The sequence below is a fragment of the Anomalospiza imberbis genome, chromosome 11, assembly GCF_031753505.1.
Source record: "Anomalospiza imberbis isolate Cuckoo-Finch-1a 21T00152 chromosome 11, ASM3175350v1, whole genome shotgun sequence".
NCBI lineage: Eukaryota > Metazoa > Chordata > Aves > Passeriformes > Viduidae > Anomalospiza > Anomalospiza imberbis.
The window spans coordinates 10128218-10151566 of NC_089691.1; the positions used below are offsets into that span (position 1 = coordinate 10128218).

A 23349-nucleotide genomic window follows, 5' to 3' on the forward strand; every position below is an offset into this window, starting at 1 on the left:
TCACTTCTCTAGGATGCCTCTTTTTATTTGGCAGTGTGAAAAATTGTGACAAATTATTTTAAAATCAATGTCTTAATAGGGGTTTACAATGTATTCGACATTCACAAAGGCCAGAAAATGTGAATATATATGAGGGGAATATGGATTTTTAATCATGGAACAACATGTTATTTTGCCTCTCACAGCAAAAATTCCTCTTACAGTATAGATCAGGGATGAATTTAGGGCTTTGTGTTAATGTTTAGCATTACCTAATGATTCATCTTCTAACATTTATAAATATTTCTCCTTTGATGATCGCATTAGGCTGGAGAAATTGGGCTTTTTTGAATTCTCTCTTTCAGCAGTGTAACAACTGTGGAAACGGAAGATGGGACAAATAAGACCAGAAGAAAACAAGCAATGCTGCAGCTGAACATTCACTGAGGTTCTTGAGAATCAGAAACAGCTCGAGAGAGCATCTCTCAAGGAAACAGAGGAACTGAATCACACAGGGGGAATCTGCCGCTGCCCCCTGCCCAGCAAAGCCAGAGCAAGCCTTTGTGCTGGATGCACATGAGAAACCTTTGGGAGTAGACAGTGGTTCTCCCCAGAGGGATTAAAGAAATATGAGTGAAGTCTACAACCTCTATTATCAGATAATTCTTAAGTGTAATAAAGGGGTGACCTAGTTAAACCACATTCCTGTTCCTGGTGACTCTTTTTTTGTGGTGTCTGAGATAACAGGGAGATTATTTTGGCATCAATTTAATCTAGTTAAATAGCTTTACTGAAGATCTTTATCGCTATAAATAATGGAGGTATTTGAAGTATTTGGTTACAATTCTAACTGAAGTTATCCAACACAATGCTTCTCTAGCAATCCTCTTCCTCCTCTCTGCCTGAAGAAAGTCATCAGTGTTTTGAACACTTTCCAGCTATAGCTTAAAGGTACAACAACAAAAAAACAAGCACAACAACAAAACAGTTGCTCAGTTCTCTGATGGACATTTTTTTAAAATCCACAATATTTAAAGGTATCATGGAGCATGGCAAAGGGGTGTATTCATTTACTCTTCAGTAACCTAAGATGAAGGCAAAAAAGGGAGATGTCTAAAAAAGAAAATAAGTACCCTCTCTTTTCCAAAGCAAACCAAAACAAAAATCCCTAAAATTATTTGGAACTCACCATCATCTGCTCTGGTGCAGCACAGCGGTAAGTGATAAAAAGCATGAAGCATATCTGCCTATTTATCACATAGATTTTGATGACATGTATCCTGGGCAGCTGACTGACCCGAGAGACAACTGCATTATGGCCAGAACATATGTGATAATATCTGTTTCTTGAGGGTTTTTTAAACTATACAGTTTTTACTTAAACCTCAAATTACTTATAATGTTGAAGACAGAGTGATTTTTACACATTTGAGAATTTATTTTAAGGATAATCACAATTTCTAGATAACCGCTCAAAAAGCCTGAAGCCCTCTGAAAAGACAATTATTTTACAGCAGAAAAGCAAATAACTGAACAAGAGGAGGTTAAAAAGACTCAACAGAATGGACAGAACTTGCTTTATGCAAAGAGCATCTGCTGTCCTCTTCCACAGAATTAAGGTTGGAAACTAGAGGAAAAGGGAAAATAAAATGTATTGGCTGCATATAATATGAGCCAAGCAAAATGTGCAGCTCATCCTTAACAGCTCCAGAGAAGCAATAAACACTTAAATGGAACATCCTACCTTGTGTACCTGCTGACATGTGTCAGACCTGGCTTGAACACTTCCAAAAGGACATCAGCATAAAACAGTACAAATGAAAACAAGTGCCAGTTTTCTGTTGCTATGAAAGTATGAAAAGTAAAGTCTCCCCACCTGCTGTTTTAACTGATGTACTAATCTGTCCTTCTCTCGTTTAAGAGCCATTACTTCATCTTGAGTCTTCTTTTTCTTTGAAGCAGACAGCTCAAGCAAGGCAATATTTGCATCTTTTTCACTAATTGCAGCAAGCAAAGCTTCCTGTCTGATAAAATAAAATTAAAATTGTTACATTCTCATTAAAACAGAATATATGCTGCTATACCACACTATGGGAGATGTTTCTTTCCATCACTAGGAGAACAATCACTTACCTTTGGAACACTTCAAATGGCAAACACTGTTAGGTCTAACCAAATCATGAAATAAAACTAATAAGCCAAAAATTTCTCTTTATAGACTTTTCATTATTTGCTTCATCAACCATTTATCTCAGTCTATTTTACTACAATATGATATCTAACAATAGTTCTGTGAAATTTCTTGCTTTTAAAAATCTTAGATTTTTTTTTTAATAATTCACTTTCCTGAATTCTAGAATACCTTACACAAATCTCTTTTGACTTATGCAGATCATAGAGATTGAATAATAGAAAGAATATATAGATAAAACCAACTTTTATATTATCCTGTTAGCCTAGGTGGTAGCCTAGGGTTCTCAGTGCAGGAATCTCTGGATATCTTCCTCATATTTACTTACATGCTTTCCTATGGATTTATTATCATGTGCTGTGTCAATACAAAAATATATTTCTAAAAGTAAAATACAAGTTTTTTGATCTGATTGTTCATGAGAAATAATTTCCTTTGCAATCCTGACCCCTCAGTTTTAGAGAGCAAACAGAATCTTACATCACTCAGATAAATATGGGATAGCACAGACACTCACAAGGGTACATCACAAACAGTTTGTGAGAACATAAGACAAAGGCAATTTTTTACAACATGCAGTTGAAAGCACAGATCTTGCAGTATCTTATACCCTAAAATGCTCATGCTCTGCCAAGGCCATAATCTGTCCTTTAATTTCACATATAAAAGGAATATATTCACCTTCTACAACGTATTCAGTGACAGACTATAACTTATCAGCCAAGAAAGAGCACATAATACCTAATAGCTTTTAGAAAAGAATACATTATGGCCTGCACCTTTTCCCAGAACTATATAAGATCAATCATTAAAAAATAAACATGGATAAATGAATCATAAATTAACCTTAGGCTCCAACTGCTAATAAATGTAAGAATACGGCTCGTGAACTTCATACAGTCAAGGTGAGCTACAAGTTTGGAATTTTCACAGTCCTTTGCTTGCCAGCAAAAATGTCAAGAAAGTTACTTCACTTTTATTTCAAAGTTCCTAATGTATTAATATAAATATTTATAGGACAATATTTCTGATTGAGTCAAAGAAAAACAACCCATTTATTTTAGGCAAAGTTATGCGACATGGATCAATTTTAGATAAACAGTTGCATTTTATTCATACACTTTAATAGTCTCATTTATTATTCTGTCTTGTTCATTCAAATCTCAGTCAAATGATGTTTAAAAGAGAATGCTGTAAGACTCCAACAGTCTTATTTTAAATTATAGTTATGAATTATTTTAAATAACCAATATTACACAAAAATATGTATCAGAGGGTTGCATATCCATAATGTTAATTTGAAAAGAAGTATAGGTACATTGTTTTTCTATAAACCTCATAATAATGTAAAAAAATTGCTGTGTAGTAATTTGTCAAAGACTGTCAGTTTGTTGATGTGTTGTGCTCAAGTACCTATTCCATAACATTTTCATTAAAATATCAGATTTTTAATGCACCAAAATAGAAAAAACAAGTTGATTTGCTACTCTATTAAGTTCCTCTGAACTCACAGAAAGCAAGCAATTTATCATAAAATCGTGGAATGGTTTGGGTTGGGAAGGACCTTAAAGCCCATCCAGTGCCACCCCTGCCACAGCAGGGACACCTTCCACTGTCCCAGGCTGCTCCCAGCCCTGTCCAACCTGGCCTTGGGCACTGCCAGGGATCCAGCGGCAGCCCCAGCTGTTCTGGGCACCTGTGCCAGGGCCTCAGCACATGGATGTCAGGCATGGATAACACAAGTTCTCTGGCAGAAATAAAGGTATTCTGTGACTTGAATACCTTTGGATGGATGTCAGGCATGATAACACAAGTTCTCTGGCAGAAATAAAGGTATTCTGTGACTTGAAAGCCAAAGAAAAGGAAACAGCATATTGCATATAGGCATAGAATATGTTCTTCCAAATTAAATAAGGCTCACCCCTCTGCAGTTTTCTGAGAGCACAGTGTCATAAAATTACAGAGAAAGTTAGTTAGAAGGGTAACAATGCTCCAGTTATCATATCTCAAGATAAACATTATTACTACAATCACAAACCTACCTAATTTTTGTGTGTTAAAGAAACCTAAATCTCAGAATTTCCCAGGTTTTAGAATATACTTAGGTTCATTTTTAAGTTGTATAGGTTAACTCCTTGCCAGCCAGCCCCGATATAACATGTCTGCTCTCTAATAGCAAATGCCACAGTATATACTTGTCACCCATGAGGTTTTTAATGATATATAGTTATTTAACATATATTACAGCTGTAAAAAGCCAAAAATTGAATAAAAGGATTAAATTAAAGGTTGAAAAGGACATGAAGCCATACTGAAGTTTACTTCTTTGTTTGAAGTTTACTTTTTTACTTCTTTTTTGAATTTTTTTAGTAAAATTCAGTATACTGAATTTTACTTCTCTGAAGTTTTGATCATGTCACTGCCTCTAAATTGGCAGTAAAAACACCAACCTGACTAGTGAGGAAGAAGAGTCAGAACTACTGAATTATTTGGTATCATTTCAACATCTGATAATAGGATTCAGTCACATCCAGCCCACTTTAAAGTAACAGATGAGGTGAAACCTTTCATGGGAGAGGAGAGCCAGTCAACATGCTTTGAGAAATCTGCACTCTGCAGCCCCAAACCCACAAAACTTTGCAGACCCTTGCATGTATTTTCTCAGCTGATGGGGATTTTCCTATCTTGGGAAAATATGTAACCAAACACTTTATTCCAGGAAATAATGACTAATATCAAGCACTTCCAGGAAATGATGGTTCATAGTCATGTGAAATAGCTGCTGTCAAATCACACCACAAGTGGCCCACTGAGACACTCCAAGATTTGAATCAAACCCACAGCACATATATGTTTAAACTGCCCCCCCAAAATTATTGCCAACATATTTTTTAAATCTTTGTAGTTAATTTAAGTGGAGCTGGGAGGAGACGACTGCACGACATGAGAGTGGGGATTTCTGGGGAAGTGCTTCCCCAGCCACATGGAATGATAAACAAATCAAAAGCAAACACACTGCCAGCACTTTTGGAGCCACCCAAATGTGAGCCAGCCTCCGTTGAGAAGCTGCAAAGCCTCAACTATCTGAGACAAGGTGTTTTAGCTCTGGCATGGTGCCACACAACGTGCTGATGGCTTCCAGACTGGGGCTGGCTCACACAGCCTGCCCAGGGTGGGCACAGACATATTCCTGGATGTGGCAGCAGATTATCCATGTTTATTAGCACGGATAATCTGAACAGCAATAACCTCAAATATAAGTGGCATTTAACCAGGCATCCGGGTTAACAAGAGGTTGGCATAGCTGGTCTGTTCTACCAAATGATATGTCAGTTGCTTTAATTCTTGTTAATTAACTGCTCCTGTTCAGAGGGAAGACAGAGAAGCCCAAAGATTTTATTGATTTTTTTTTTCAGATTACAAAATAAAGATGCAGGTTGTGATAGAACACCTGAGCAAAGCCATGTCCTCCTTTACTCCTGCATGGCCTAGGGTCCAGTCCCCACTAAGTCCCTGGAAGACAGAGGTGGAAAAAGACCTTGCCCACACTGTGAGGCACTGGAAGTGAAGAGATCCAAGCAATTATGAAGCTGCCTCTCAGGACAGATTGGGATCTCTATGTTATCATATCCTATTTATTACATATTGCACACTAGTTTACCCACATCTGTGAAAGTTGTTATCATATTTCAAGTTTCCTATGGAAGAACAAAATCTCATGGACAGAAGCAATTTATTTTAGCTATTCAATGACCTTGCTAAAAATTTTAAATCACTGTTTTTGCAGCAAACATTTGAAATGAGATTATCTGGCCACTAGGAAGAAGGTTAAGATGCCAGCAAAGTGGCTGACAAAAGTAATTTTCTCACATACAAACACAAAGCAACTTCATTCAAAAATGTAAACTGGTGGCAAGGTTTTATCTAAATCTCTCAGGTAAGTCATACACTTCTACTTAGCTGCTAGAAAATCAAACTCATCATAAGTTTCAGTGCTAGAATTTTTAAAAATCAAGACCTGATTTGGCACCAAGAACAACATACAGTCTGATACAGTCTCAGCTAACGTGCCTAAGAGTGTAAGCATAATTTATAATTCCTAATTATCTACTGTGTCAGGAAAAAAAATTACTATCCAAATACAGTTCTACAGAGATGTTATCACTATTTGCAGCCAAAATGTCTCCTTATTGTTTAATAAATGATAGCAATAAAATACATTTTAAAATAATTTATTAGGGCAGTGGATTAAATGACATTCTTTAACAGTAATATTTATAAAGAGTAATCCCTTTTGTTATTAGTAGTTTTTCCTCTCTTTTTTGGCAAACTAATCTGTTATACATATAACAGGGTAGTATTTTTAACACCAAAAAAAAAATCAGTCTAACTTTTCACAGTAAAAGCAAGTAAATCCTCAAATTAAAAAATATATATTAAACCTAACAGCAAATGTTCCAAATTGGTAATTATTTTGTACATTTGTAATTATTTTGTACACCTTCATAAAGTAATTCCTAGGATTCCCAGTTTTTATCTTCCATTATAATATGCCGCTTATTGCAAGGAGAGGAGGGAAAACTTTTCCCTGGAAAAGCAAAACTTATGAAATAAAATTTCTCCTCCCCTGGCAAAAGCTGACTGCAACAACCCACAGCAACCTAAGGCAAGTCTCCTTAATACAGAGCCAGTGAATACACCAGTCTCTTCATGAGCACACTCACAGCTGGGGGATCTGGGCTGCCAGTCCAAGTGCTTCCACTAAGAGGTACCAAGGAAATTTGCAATAAAATCTGACTATACCTAATGTCACTACATATACAATACAAAGGAACAGATAGAAGAAACACTACTGCTGTGATGGCCAGGAATTTACACAAGTTGTGTTCTACCCAAAATTCCAGTTTGTATAATGTTTTCATTAACTAATGAATGATGGACTAGAAAATCTACTTGTTACATTTCAATGAGGCTTCAGGAGGGGGGGATTTTCATGTGCCTTGAAGACAGCAATAAAATTGGTCTTTCCAAACCAAAAGATGCTATCTAGAAAAGTAAGGAGAAACTCCATATTGGCGATCCGTTGTGAATAAGGCAAGTATCATACTAAGAAGTAAAAACCAAAAGAGATTGCAAGGCAGATGTGAGTCTTTTCATCTACACAAAAGGTCCTGGCTGAAATGCTTAACCCAGTACTCTGTGAAAAATGTGGGAAAAGACAGAGAAATGACTGATGAGGAAACATTGGGAAAAACTACAATAAATAGTCTATGAGGGACAACATGATAATGAGAACATAAAATGCTATGTCAAAATGGAAATAGAACTACTTTTTTCTATATTCATGGCACACAGAACAGGAAGTAATGTCCATAAATTGCAGAATAAAGCAGCAAATTTTTTCCTCCTAATATCTAGCCAAGGTGCAATTGATCATGGCCATTCCTCAGTGATAGTCAAATACAAAGATTCCTTTCCTTGGAGGAATGATCAATTATTAATCTGATAATAGAGATAGCTTTTAAACAAAGTATAAAATAATATAAATCTTTTAGTAAATTCACCGGAAGTAGTGTCAAAGAAAAATTTGCATTTAAAAAAAAGTACCTTATTGAGGATTAGAGAAGGCAGATGATAGCAAAGTATCTCATTTATAAATGTTACATAACACCTGAAAAATGCGATCTTACGGATCTTTAGCAATACACACACACTGTTTGCATTTGTGAAAGCATCTGTCCTGGAGTGAAAAAATTACTTAATATGAAAAGGAAGTCTTAGCATTCTAGAAGGGAGATAAGATAATGCAAGAAGAAATAAATCCATGAAAGTCTCTGTTGAATGCCAAACTGAAAAATTATATTGTATACGGTATTTTATCAAACTTCAGCCTAAACAAATGTCAAATGGAATAATTTTTTTAACAAATATGGGCAACAACTGAGAAAAAAGGGTTGCTCACTAGCATATATTTAGCCAAGATTAACTAAGGATAAAAAAATGTACTAAGAACAGATTTAATAACCCTAAACTGTCATTCAGCTAGTAGGAGGTATTCAAGATACAGCTAATAAAACAAAAAAAAAATGGTTCTAACCACCCACAAAAAATCTCAGTAGTATAAAACACTGAAGGATGACCACTAAGATAAATGCTTTCTTTTGAGAGCTGCCTTGCAGTTAACCTTCTTAAAGAGTCTCCCAGAAACCTCTAATCATAATACATTGCATTGCCACTTATCACAGTCAATTTAGAAGTGCACTCTGTAAACACTCCTGCCTTACTCCCCACCTCTGTTAGTCTAAGAATAATTTTTTGAGCTTTAATAAAAGAACCCATGACAACTTTTTGGGAGGTGGGGTGAGTTCTTAGAAACAGTCCAATTGTAACCTAGCAGAATTCCAAGATTAAGATTTATAGAAACAAGACCTTCTAATGAGAACTTTTACTGCCTTTAGTACTTAGGCTATTCTCCACAAAATACAGAAATGCAATTTTAAAAGTCACTATTAAAGCTAAATCAAGTCCAAAGTGTTTGAACTAATGATATCCAGTACAATACCAGCCAGCTTCTTACATGCTAACCATATTGAAGGACAAAAAAAAAAAAAAAACAGTTCAATCAACTTTTTCACTTTAATTATTGTTTTCTTTCCCTCGTGACCCCCGGTATTCAACCTTAAGTTCAGTAGGAGGTGACTAGAGATAGACGGTGATGAGAGATCCTGTTTGAAACAGCTTCTCTCTGTCACTCCCAAAGCAAATAAATGGTTTGTTAAAACATGCTGTTAATCCATTATGGATGTGCATGCATCTTAGAAAATAAACTTCAGAATATTATTGGTATTTTAAAGCTTTTCCTGACAGAAAATTTATCTCTCCAGTTGCTTGACAAAAGCATATTTATAGATTACTCCTTTTAAATGAACAATTATCTTGCACTGTATTCAAAGAACAAATCCCTTTGAAATACTTTCAGAAAACAAAGACAGCATGAAATTGCATTTTGGGTTGTGCTGGTTCCCTTAACAGCAAACACAGACAACTATTGATGCTCCACAGCCCAAACTCACCAAGAAAGGGCTGCTCCATTAAGGGTGGGACAGAAAAAGAGGGACCTGCTCTTACACACCCCACACCACACTCCAACCCAACAAACACTTTTCCTCACATTATCTGAGTATCAAATCCTGAATTTTCCATCTGATCAAGTCTTCTGCTGGAAGCAGGTGTGAGGATTAAGTATCAGTGTGTACATTGTGTGAGACAGACAACAAATAGTCTCTATATTACACCTGTATTGAATTTATATTAGGTATAGATTAGACTAAAATCAAGGAGAAAAGGGAAGATTCATCTGTCCCTAATATGAAATTTCAGAGTAAAAGGAAAGAAGCAAAAGAGAGGACCTGATTATGAAAAATCTCAAGGAGTTTCTTGACAAAGCAGCTTCCTTATCCATCTGTGCTTTTCCTCCATTCTACCTCCCCAGACCCATAGCTCATTACTCCCATAATCATTCCTCTACTTACATCTTCCACATTGCCTTTCCATTGGCAATTTCAAATTATTCACTTTTTTCCTCCTTAACACCAATTTGAAATGTGTATATAGGTCCTTTATTAAGGAAACAAAACTAATCCAGAATAAAAGGAAAAGAAGGAACTTCATGCCCATCTTTTGGGACTTGTTTTCAAGTGAGAAGTTGGACACTCAACTGCCCTTTGAATTCTCTGAACTTTTTCAAGCCCTATGACACTGTACTTCTGATGTCTCAATAACTTCTATTTTAGAAATGACACATAAGTAAAACAGATGGCCTAGAAAAGACATTGTGAAAGCATTCACATCACAGTTTCACAGATCATGCTTCCATAACCACTGCATTATCATTTCATTCCAACAGGCAGCATCGCTCACACAGGAGTAGACAAGCTAACAAGCTTCAGATTGTGTGACAAATGCAGAGGAAAAAAATAATTCATAGTCCTGCAAAGCACAGAAGAAATTAGATGACAATTATTCCTGAGTTCTGCAGCTTTTTACTGGAACTGACTCCTGTGGCTCATTTGGCTTTGTTTGATTCTCCACAGGAATGACACCAACACTTGGATAAAATCCCTCTGCCCAAAGCAGTGCAGAAATGGGGATTGCTGGGAAGAACTATGGGATCTGAGCACATGGGATTGTGTTACAGCACAACATGGCACTGCACAGGGTCCACCTAAGTTAAACAGGAAAACAAAACTACAGGTAATCTGTCATTGTCAGCCCCCTCATCCTTCAACACTGCTTTTTTTGTTTATAGAAGACAAAGATAAAAGTGCTTTGGAGGAAGAATGGTTTGATCTTTAGAATATAGTTCTTGGTAATGTTTTTGAACTGCCAAATAAAGGTTTAAGCAGTGAAAAAGATGTTACTATTAAGAGCTATTATGCTTTTAATGAATTTGCAGAGAATTCAAAATATTTGAGTCAAAGACATAAAACTGAGATGCAGAAATGCATTATTTTAAAAAAAAATCAACCTTTGTTTTTTAACTTTTGTTAACTGTAATCTGTCCTTAATATTGAGTTGCAAAAATATTCCAAATAACCATTTGTTACAAAGTAGATGGTTATATTAAAGAATCAGTGGGGTTTTTTTCATCTTTTAATAAATGCTGATCAAGAAAATTATCCATACAAACAAAAATATAAAAAAACTCTATTTCCTTCCTTTCCACTGGAAATTGAAGAAAAATATTAATTTGGTTTTAAAATAAATCTTCCTTCTTAAGGTCTTCTTTCTAATTTTCACAATTCTACAAAGAACTGCCCTTTGAACAACAAACATACAACTCCTAAAATCTTGAAAATATGTCACAAAGTGGCTCCATTTTGAATCAAAATCTATAAATCGGTATGAATATATTAGAATTCATGCCTTGATCTTTACAGTGCATTACAAGGCAATTTTGACAAAACTGCTGGGGCACCTAGAGAATTAACAGAATGCACTCTCTTGGCCAAGAGATGAATTATGATTCATATTTGATAACTGATCTGAGGGCACTTTTTAAATGCTCAGTAAGCCAGTGCCATGTAAATCCCACCAGTCACAAATACATGTCAGAGTACACTCTGTATGTGAACCTGAAACCAAGAAACCCCTCAGATGTCTGAACAAGCACCCCTGACTCACACCCCCCAAGAAGGCTGACATTTTCATATTTTAACTATTTAAATTTACATCCGTGAGGTCAGAAACATAATTACCTTTACTAACATGATGACATTCATAATTTATTTATACATTATGAGTGTATGTTAAAAGTTAAATAGCTTAATTTGACTGATACAGGAAATTCTACCAATTATTAGAACTCAACATTTTTATTTTGTAAAATTATGTTTCTGTTAAACTTGCCTCGTTGATAAGGTATTGCTAGGCACACAAGAAACTTTAACATATCATTACTGACAATTTCATTTTATCTGAAACTACTGGAACAAGCTACAGAAAACAAGTATTAACACCAATAATTATTGGAGCTAATATTAAAAAAAAAAGTAAACACCTGGATAAAGAAGATAAGTTATTCTTGTTTCTTCTCTAACTAGCAGGCCACAATTCCTTTAGGTGCAGGATGTCTAAAGACCTAATTGCCTAAAAACATTGTATCAGAGAATATTTATTCAAACCCTGCCCCATTATTTTATCTCAGTTGAAAAAAACCCCAAACTTCATTTTTATACTGCACACTTAAAATACAGCCTAATGAATAACTATAAAATAGAAAAGTATCAATAAAGACAATGAAAGCCTGGAATAGGAACAAGATATTTTAGTTATAAGGAGAGAGGAAATTAGGCAGCAGCACACAAATATTTCTCTAATTAGTATCTTAAAAGATTGAGAATGAAAAAGATAGGATACCACATGATGTTATTTAATTATATAACTTCCCTGTTAATGGAGCTGTTCACAAGCATTGCCAGAAGCACAAAGACCTCACATGATTCAACTCTGCATAAAGAAGTTTCCTCATTGATCTTCTTTGGTGGGTTAACTGTTTGAAAATCTGTTTCTGACTAAGGAGACATTTTAGAAAATGCATATGTAGAGTCTTGGAGCTCTAAAATCACCCAGCCCTGGCTCACAGTGAAGACACTTTGTGCTGACTTTCTCAAAGCAGACTAAAGAGGTATAAACCATGTCTGATCAGGTTTAGAGCCCACAGGATGGACGTTGGAATGGCATTAAGGAGTCATCACAGTAGAAATAACAGAACTGAGATAATTTAATATAGCTCCATAATGAATTGTAGCATGTTTAGTCTCGATAAACAACTTCTTACACATCATACCAAATTAACACATGAAGTCCCTATTGATGTCAGCAACATTTCTGACAGTCTTCAGCAAAACATCTTAAACTGAAGGACTTTTATTCCAGGAAAAAAGGCTTTGTTTTTGTGCTAAGATCAAGTTGGTTCAAATTCTACTACAAAAATGGATAATAAAATCACTTTATCCATAAACTACACTGGATACTGAAAATCAGTACTAGATGATACTTTTGAAATTATTAAAATAAGTGAACTAGAGTTAAAAAACAATATGGCTCTTTCTGTTTGTTGGTTGGTTAATCAAACTGGTGTTTCTTTCTTGTCAATATTTTATCTATCATCTCTTTCCATTGTTGGAACACTTCCTTCCCAAGCTATCAGCCAGTGTCAGAAGCCAACTGGTCTAGTTGGGTATTCTCATTATATGTTAAAATAACTTAGGTGAATCTTCTTGGGAGAAGAGGGTATTGAGACTTTTCCAGAAGCAGCTACCAAACACAGATCAGATAGCAAAATCTGGTTTCCCCAGGGATAGTCCTACAAGAGGTAAGTTTGCAAGATCATTTGAATTAATAAAGATTGCTAAATTTTCACAGTGGCTAAGGTACAAAAATCTATAAATTCCTTCCAAAACATAAGACATGGACTGTCCATCTATCAAAAATCAATAGGGGAAAAAAAAATCAAATTCAGCAATTAAAAAAAAACAAAAACTCTTTGGAATCAACTAGAGGACGTGTTCTGAAGGCTCTGCATGCCCATGGTTGATTTTTTTAAAACTATGTCCAAAGTTGTACACTTACTGCAAACCATGGATAAGCTCTAGAATCCAAGACAAAAAAAATATTTCTGAGCAGGATTTTGAACATTACCTGAATCAACAGCACATCTGGAAAGAATTGTGGCAGAATCTGCCTAAGAAGTAGTTGCTATGGAAAATGCTGGCTGAAATTGCTATCCGGGTGGCCTTGTGACTCACACAAATAATGTGATCCATTTTCAGATGAGCTGTCACTAGAAGGAGGAATGCTAATAGAAGTGCCATTGCTATGAGAAATAAAACAGCAGCTGTTAATTCCTGCAATGAGCAGAGATTCAGTACAGTGGGAGGAAATAATGGCACCTCAGCTGCTCAGAGAAGCCAGAAGTTCCCAAATCAAAGTCTAGCTACAATAGTAGGTGTAGGATCTTTTTTCCTGCTGCACAAAAGGGACCTCCTTAGTCACTACAACTCAACTCTGCAGGTACCTCTGCTGTTGAGTATGCACTCCAGTACAAAAGAAAATGCACACTCTCAGAATACAAAATGATGTGAAATATTCTAGACATTACTTTAAAGCATATGAGAACCATGCTAGCTGGCTAAAACAATACTTCCCCAAATAAGAAAGTAACACAAAAACTTGCCAAAAAGAAAGAGAGAATGCAGCATTACCCTTTCTGGACTACAGGATTAAGCAAAAAAACAAAAATTCATGTCAGGATCGAGCACAAAGAAATTTTATCTATGGCTGCCTTATTTTTTCCAAAAAAAGATAAAAGCATGCAGGTTATTATTGTATTCATTACAAAACCCTGTGATTTAACAACAGAAAACAAAGTTCTAGCTAACAAAGAACTGAGATATTTTTAAATGTAGGAAACGCTATATAAAAGTCTAATAAATAAAGTATTTAAAACATTTAAAACTACTTTCAAGTATTAAAAACATGGCAAAGACATAGTTGGTTTATTTCTTCTATTAATTTTAAAGCTGCATTTTGAACACTGCTCATGGCTCTAAAGCTGAGGTTGACTTCAGCTGATCCTTAAGGCAGAGGTTGGTACTATACAGAGTACAAAGGAACAAAGTATGTTCCTCCTCAAATTACTTCCATGCTTCTTAACATTAGTGGAAGTTACTCTGTAATGAACAATTACTAACAGCTACAATTGTTTGGGAGGAACAGAGTCCACATGATGTTTATAAAGGCTGACATATTCAGTTCACATTCACAGGAAGCAGAGTAGCTTGAAGCAAGAGATCTGAACAAGGAACTCATCACATCAGAGCTGACTACCTAAGTGAAAAGCAAATCAGCAAAGAGTATGGGAACACAGTTTCACATGTGTTCACAATACCTCCAAAATATGTTTTCTAAGCAAACACTGTCTCAGACACTCATATAATAAAGAAAATTATATTTATTTCTCTGGAATCCCTACAGTGAATAAGACACATGAGAATATAATAAAAGGAGGAACTGCTAATAGGTATTTCCTCAGTAGCTATTTTTTCAACAGGTAGCATAACTCTTACTGGTTATAATCAAATCCTGGTGTTGGCCAGTGAATTTTTGATGGATTTGGAATACTAAATAGAGATTAAGGTTTTAGTTCTTTCCATTTGACTGTAAGCAATGTCACTAGTTGCCAATCCTTTTGCATCTGAAAATCTCTTAAGGAGTAATGTCCCACTGAGTGATCCAACTTGACATCCTGCCCGTTCAGCCAACAGCTCCTCTGCTCCCTGCAGCTGTGCCAGCACTGTCCCTTGGCCAGGAAGGTGGCTGGCTTGGAATCTCTGCCCTGTGCACCCCAACAGCCCCAGCTCCAGCCAGCAGATACACAGACAATTGATGGACAAACTGCATAAACCCAAAACCTACCTGGCAGAACTTATCAGAGCAGTTTACTCTGTAGGGCCTCATCATTAAGTTTCTGTTATTATCTGGTAACTAAACCAGCAGTCATAATGCAGTAAAATGAATAAATCAGAGTACAATCAAAATCTGCTGAAAACAATACCCAAAGTTTAAGACTTTATTTATAAATGATCAATTCTTGAACTGAGAGATGGACAGAACCCCAAATGTGTCCCCAACTCCTTTCCAGAAACACCTTAAATTCCTCCAAGGACTCAAGCATATATTTTGATTGTTGAAATTAATATATTCCAGCAGTGAAACCTCAGCTGCTTCAGGAGAAGACACAAGCCACCAAAAAAATAAATAGCATTTCCTAACATTTAATGATTTACAGATTAATTTTCAATTGTCCCCTTTAAGGTGATCTACTGTTCTTTAATATACAATTACAAACCCACCAATTTGACATTATTTCATAGTGTACATAGCAAAATATGTGCCTACGAATTCTTAAAAAAAAACCTGTAACTTCTGCCTAATTGATTAAAGAAAAATGAAATTACTGAAAAACATTCAATATATCCCACAGATCCTTTTTGCACAGAAACTGAAGTGGTGTGAAATCTACTAAGGGCCAAAAAACTCTTGGACTGAGTTTACTGTTGTTTATTCCAATCAGGTAAGACCACCATTTAGGAAATCCTAATCAAGACAATATTTTAAGTAAATCTCATTAGCCATAGGCTGTGTCAGTACCCAGCACAAAGTCACTGCTTCCAGGTGTTGTGTGGTTATATTCCAATAATGAACAAAACCATCTCTCAGGAGCCAGACCAGCTCACCTGAGCAGAATGTCCACACTGAAATAGGGACAGGAGAGCTTGCTGGCAGGTTTTAGAGGAACAGGTAACACTCACACATGAGAAACACAAGTCCTTTGCTCCTTGCTTGATCTGTCAGTGGCCCATGGACCTGTGAAAATGCTCTCCTGCACCTTCATGAGCCCTAACCACAGTAATGCACAAGCTACTCTAGTACCACAGAACTTGAGGTTAGGATTAAGTTTCATGTTGCTCCTGCCAGGAATCCCCAGAAAAAATTATCAGAATGTGTCTTCCGAGTATAATAAAATAGAGATATTGAGAATTCCAGGCATGGGGTTTTTTTTCCTATTCAATACAGATGAGCAATAGTATAGCTAACTAAACCACAGCAACTCTCCAGAGTAAAAAAAATCCAGCTGCTAGATTTGGTCCAAGTCTAATTCTGAAAAGGGACCCCAAGGATTCTAGTCCTCATAAGGTCACCATGTGGTATCAATTGGCCTAAAGTGCCTTTCCAAGCACCTTTTTTTGTCAAAGATTCCTGGTTCCCCATGCTCCATGCAGCCTGCACAGCTGGCGCACATTATTCTTCAGCTCATCCAGACTGGGGGCCTGGTTTTAACAAGGTCACAGGATCAGAGGGCACAGCAACTCTCTCCTATCTCATATATTCTAGAGTTTCCTTCCTGTGGAAGTTAAATGTAAAGGTGAGTTGATGGGATTACTTGCAGATCTCACCCTGCCATCCTTCAGAGAATCTCCATTCACAGACTTTCAGCACTGTCCATCAACAAGAGATGCTCCTGGAGGAGTGCAAAACTCTGTTTTAAGAAAACATGTACTTCCAGGTGCCAATGAAAAGAACACATTTGTCCAATTCATCCTGGTTCTGGCTTTGTCCTTCTCTTGCAGACTCTCCACAGAAGGTGCACCTCGTGAAACTGGGAAGGCAGTGCATCCACCAACAGATCCTCTCCTACCAAGAGGTTCTCACTCTGGACAAGGTCAGTTTAAATGAAAAATACAGCCAGTCTGTCGACGACATCTGAATGCATAAAATCTGTGGAGATTTTGGCAATACAACAGCAGAGGTGCCAGGGTCAGATCTTAAGTGTGAATCAATGCAGTCCTAAGTCAAGCAGCCGCTTCAGATGAGCATCACCATGGGCATTATGTTCTTTCAGAGTCCTTTCCTGATTTCTTTTGCCTAAATGGGCCTAAATGATACACCTGAATAACTAGAACATCTCTATTACACTCCTCAGGAAAAAGTGAACCCTATATTTGAGGGAAGAAATCCTTAGCTGTTCCAGCTACTAATGATATTTGTTTAAAAATGAAACGCATTACACATGTAACAAATAGATATTTTCAGTGAAACTCTCAGTACTTTTACTTTCCAAATACTGTTTTCATTGTACTCCCACTAGCAAATGTTTACACACCATATCTCAATCCAGAAAAACAACAGAGATTACAACGAATTTCTCAAACACGGCTGCCATTCTCTCCCAGTGTAGAGTTGGCAAAACTTTCTGTATAAATTTGGTGTTACTCAGTTTTATTTCTTTTTTAATTTTTAAAAAAAAAATTGAATCTGAGGAAAAATAAGTCATAATATTTATAGGCATTCATAAAATATGCAAATCTACATAAGGAAACAAAATTTAAAACTAGTATGAAGGCTCTGATGACAATTATAATGAAAGAGTTAATTATAGCCCAAACCAAGGACTTCTGTAAGCTGCAAATTTACAGTTCCTTAGAAATGATGAGACTCACAACTGCAGTAGTGAAAATATTATTGCTTCTGTAAACTCCAAGCTCAAGTATAAAGTAGATATGTAATCTTCAACTCCCTAAACACTCCAATTTGGCCACTAAAGATGCTGTTTTACATTTCCAAACATTTTCCCCTGTCACTACTTTTTATACTTCAGTTCTCAGGTTGTAAGTATTTGTTACTTGCAAAGCAACTCCTTTTGAACGCAGAATCATGGGAGGCATTTGTTACTAACTGCTAATGCAGCCTGCCAAACAAAAACTCCCTGCTGGTGACATGACCACCTAGTGACCTCTAAAAATGTTTTAACAATGTGAAAAATATCTCCCTCTTGTAGGAAACAGCAATTTTTTAAATTAAATGTACATTGAATGTTCGCTTACATACAGATAAATGGTATTCAGAGTCACCTTCTCTGTTTCCAATTTCAATCTTTTGAAACCCAGCCCAAACCTAAATAAATAAACGTTGATACTAAGAGGAAACTAAGAGCTCAAGAGCCTTGTGATTTCACAAACAGCTTTTTTCCATTTTCTAAAATCTAAACTTTGAGCTAGACATAGAACAGGTAATGAAAAGAAACAAGTTTGGCAGCTCCTATGTGGGTCTAAGCTGAAAATACGTCAGGCAAAAATAAGTGGCTATAATTTGGCAGATTTAAAGTCTTTAAAAGTTTGCAGCTTGCTGAACTGATTTTTTTTTAGTATGTAAAATTTGCAAATTGAAACACTATAACTGTGTTGAAAAGTGACTGTTACATAATGCCACCATAACCAAGCTTTTAAACATCACTTTACCACTACCTATTCCTCACGCAATAGTATCACAAAGAGAAAAACAAATTAGGATATCTACTAATATGATAATGAACATCTAATGCATAAATATGCTATATTTCTTTAATATTCATTGAGAGTGGTTTTTTCTAGTTCTCAGGACACTAACAGCTTTCAAGGAAGTACTTTTTAGATAGTTCTATCTCGTTCATTTACTTCTTTCTTTAGAAGACACTGGATTAAAAAATACTGTTACTTGATAGGCTTTTTAACAAAATATAGGTTTCTGGAATATTAACCTGTAATTACCTCAGATCATTCATGAAAATCAAATTTGCCAATCTTACTCCATCAACATTTATGATTTTTACCAAGAATAATACACTAGCTGAAGTACAAACCTTGAATCTCTCTCCTACCCACAACCCTTTGTCCCTCTGATCCAATAGTACCCCAGGCTAAACCAGGCTCAGCAGGCTGATGCCACAAGGCTGACCAAAGTCACAGCTCCTTCCAGGTCTTTGCCACAACTGCACACAACTTCAAGAATGACATATAAACTCAAGCCCTGTTAAAAAAAATACTTCGCCTTCTCCCATAGGAAGGCTTTGAATGAAAAGTCAGAAAAGCTGAGACACGAGAGCTGAACAGCTGAAATACTGACGTCACAAATAATCCAGAGGAACTTCCCACAGTTTGAACACTTTGAGGGAAGTCCTTGTTACACCAACATGTTACATCAGTGCACAAGGGCATGCATTTGCTGATGTGTGGTTTTCAAGAACTTTATACTGCACTAATTACCAGTGATACCTATAAAGCATGGATAATTTTAATGGAGTCACGGAGGACACTCTTTCTAGTACTCTAAGAGAATTTTATCTAGATAAAATTCTAATTCTGCATATAACATAATCAGCAACACACACAGGTTTTATACACATCCAGTGTGTAGCTACCAACAGCTTTTAGGGGGAGCACTCCTATAAGAAGTTACTAAAACTTTTACTCCTAAACCTTATTCATAAGCTACAGTGTATGTCTGCTTGATTCTCCCTCTGTTTCAAAGGAAAAAGTGTAATTTACTCTTCTAGAATTGCCAAAAAGTATAAGGAGAAATTTCAGGTTCTGAGTACCAGAACAGAATGCTCATCACTAAAATAAGACCCAAGGCACTGAATTATTTCTCATCCTTAACCCTGAGCAAATGCTGCTGTTATTTGGGAAGCCTTACACTGGTTCCCACATGTGCCCAGAAGAGATCTGGAACAAGGTGTTCTCCATTTAGAAGCTCTCTCAGCCAATATTCACTAACAGACATCTGATATAGACAGCAAGATAATGACACCTCATCTCCTTCAAATTTGATGCAGGACACAGTTGTGAAAAAAAATCATAAACAAATTAAAAAAGAAATATCATCTTTGTATTTCCTTACTTTTGCACCAATGGAGACTCTTCTGATTTATGTGAAGTGATGCCCTTTTGATCCTCATACAAGAAAATATTCCCAGAGCTAAATCTCACCTGTAATTTTGGTTAAAAACTTGTAATTGCTTTTGTAGGCCATGTACAGAGGTTTCTATAATGTTCCTTGAATAAGATCTCCAGCTGGTACACATTTATTTTCTAAATTCCACTAAAAACATAGGGAATGTCCTAGTTCAAACTTGGTCTGGTACATAAACCTTGCACTGAGTCAAACTACCTTATATCAAAATTATAAAGATGTTATGGTGATTGTTGGGATTGTATTTATGGATGAAAAATTATAAAAGCAAAGCATATTTTAATTTTTTTATACTTACTAATATGTTTTATGTCTTTTTTTTTTCTCTACAGTGTTTCTTTATAGGTTTCATAACAAACTGGGGGCAAGACATGTCTCGAATTCCATCTCCAAATAACAGATTACTGACTCTCTGCTTAATACATTATATGGTTTTATTCAGCCTGCTACAACTACTGCACAGGAAGAGCTACTCAAAGTTTTCTTTCTTCTTTTTTTTTTTTTTCACAACAGTGGGAGACATGCCAGCTGGGACATTTTAAGTCTCTTTCATTAAAAAAAGGTTAAGGTCAAAATAAGTATGATAAACATGGCAGTTCATCTTCTCAAAACCCAAGATGAAAGACTAAACAGAAGAGAATATTTTAACCTCACTAACTGTAAAATGTATTTTTTTTCCTTAATGCATAATTAGAAGTAAAAAAACAATTTTTGCTATAAACTTTTGTCTTTAAATGTACTCAGTAGTTAATTTAACAACTATATAACTATTATATTTATTATGTGCTTTCAATAATCTAGATGACTGACATTTTCAAGATTTATGGAGGATTATGAAGAGTAAAACACTTAAAGAGAAAAATAAATACATTTTCCCATGGTAAGTTGAAAAAAATTAAAAGAGAAACCACATTGCGTTTTAGTTAAATTTGCTGTCCATTGTGTAAAAATTTCTAAATGCTATGTCTTTGAGATTCTTTCATGTAAGACTATATCAAAATAGAGTAAATCCATATACTTTGGTTTCTTAAACTAAACTACTTTGTTATAAGAATACTAAAATATGTTTTCACTCACTTTCTCAAAGAAAAAAACAGCCCAAAGGTTATCAGATGAATGGGGACAATAGATTAACTTCCAAAGAACTATATTCTGTTTCTTGTAAAAGAAAAGTAAATTTATAGCACACCAAGTTTTTATTCCCAAGAGAATATAATAACTGGAATGTGAAAGTCTAAAACTGGCAACAAGTAAAGCTGGTCAAAGTATAAGTAATGAAACTTGAAACGAGGGAAAGAGATTTGAGAGGTTAAAGGGAGATAGGGTGGAAAGCTCACAAGGCAGACCTGCTCTCCCTCAAAACCATAAGAAAAATCCTCAGTACAGCAAAAGCAGCATGGGTTGCATAAATTTGAAGTGACAGAGCCTTTTGGACTGTGGTGTTATTTAAAGTGGAAGAATCTTTTGGGGGGTGGCAGGGACCCACAGCACACTACAGAGGACCAGCTTTCTGCCCAGCCTTAAGGGTTAAAATGAAAGGAAAAATATCAAACAGACATATTAAAATAACTTTAAGGACTGGTGCAGTGAATTACCCATGGAGAGACAGGGAGGAAAAAAGGCTCAACTAGCTATTCTCCTAAAATACACTGCCACAGAACTCCTCAGTTGACCCAAGAATATAGAATTTTTCAATACTTCTTTAGATCATAAAAAAAATTGAAATCACAGAAGCTTTAACAGATGTATTGATTATTCTTAGTGGATAACACAAGTCATGTGGCATCAGTGGGTACAATGCCCCAAAAAGGCTGACATACAGTTTATTTAAGGAAGAGGGGAAGGTTTCCAGTTAGGAGTTACAAAGAACAAGCAGCTCACAATGGTGCCAGCTCAACAACTAATAACAAAACTGCTCTGATTCAGATACTATACACCCTGGGATGGTTGGCACTGTAGAAAGTGTAAAGTCAGGTAAGAATTTAGTCTAAAGTGCCCTCTTGGGCTAATTACTGTGACGTGCTCAACATGAGGCTACTCCAGGGCTGATGCAAGGGGAGGTCTGAGCTAGGTCAGAAGCAGAAATCCATTTAGCAAATCATGTATTTTAGAAAAAGATCTTTACACCAATACTCTGTGACCTGCACTGGCTGTCTGCCAACATCTGGGTAAACCTGAAAGCTCTTGTTTTGATCCACAAAGTCTTAAATGGTTTGGCACCTTCCCCCTTGGAAGATTCCCTCTTTGCCTTCCTTTGTGCTGGGCAGCGTAAGAGACCTGGTGTGAGTGTACTCCCAAAGGACGTGTGAGGGTCTGGAGGCAGCAGGGAAAAAAGAGGAATAGGGACAAAGAAAGGAGGGAAAAAACTGCACATCTTGATGTGAACCAGTCCATGAGGCTATGCTGTAAGGACCATCACTTCACCTGAGTGCCTGATTTCCCATCCATGACTGCTCAATGAACACACTAACTACTGGCAAAAATTCAGCCTTTGACTTCACAAATGATGAAGTTATTCTGAGGTTTTCTTTATTCCTTGGCTTCATTTATGGTGTTTCCTTAAAAAATGATAAAAAAGTACTTTGAGTGGTACTTAATTTTTTAAGCCATCATTACACAGCTAAATAACAAAAAATAATATCAAGTCTTTATGTTTTCACATGGTGTCTTAAATCCATCGCAAAAGCCAAATGTATGTTATTAAAAGTCCATCTTTTTATCAGTGCTTAAAGTACACCTTACTCCCAGTCAATTAAAGTCTCTGCATTCAGTGGTGCTGCTCTGAATTTGCTGCTTTAAGGCTGAAGCATTTAGTGTAAAGACAGACATTCACATATAAAATAATTACATAGCAACAATTTCCAAAGAAAGGCCCTGTTCACAACAGCAAAAAAAAGAAAAAAAAAAAAGGCTTACAGATTTTTGCAACAGAATGTTTGGAATGGTCAATGAGTAGAACACTGATGACTGTTTGAAAGACACACATCCCATAATGCTTTTGCACACTTGGCATCCAGCTTTTCCCTTAGCATAGAAGCAGTTAAAAGGTACCGAATCAGGATAAGGAAAAGTAGCCATAAAATTCAGTAGTTATTCAATATATTACTGCACTGTTTTCATATATTCCCTGAAGGAAATGAGAGCAGAAGCCTGCTGTGCAGTTAGTACACAGCTCAGTTATGAGACTACTCTACTCAAACAGTGGCTAAAGCCTGGGAGATGTCCCTCAGGAAACCCCTACTAAATACTCTGTGATTTAATCTAGTTAGCCACAGGGTGTCAACACTGGTCCACACAGAGGCAGGCTCACTAAATTTGTATTTGCCAGT

The 23349-nt window shown here is 36.1% G+C and overlaps 1 protein-coding gene across 16 annotated transcripts in view; it reads right to left on the minus strand.

The window, feature by feature from the left end:
* The window catches only part of ERC2 (ELKS/RAB6-interacting/CAST family member 2), a 414962-nt gene that overhangs the window by 133244 nt on the left and 258369 nt on the right, over positions 1–23349 (minus strand). For all 16 annotated transcript variants that reach the window (XM_068201794.1, XM_068201809.1, XM_068201804.1 and 13 more), the window contains one exon: positions 1856–2003. In XM_068201794.1, coding sequence (XP_068057895.1) covers positions 1856–2003 — 148 coding nt within the window. The remainder of the gene's footprint in view (positions 1–1855; positions 2004–23349) is intronic.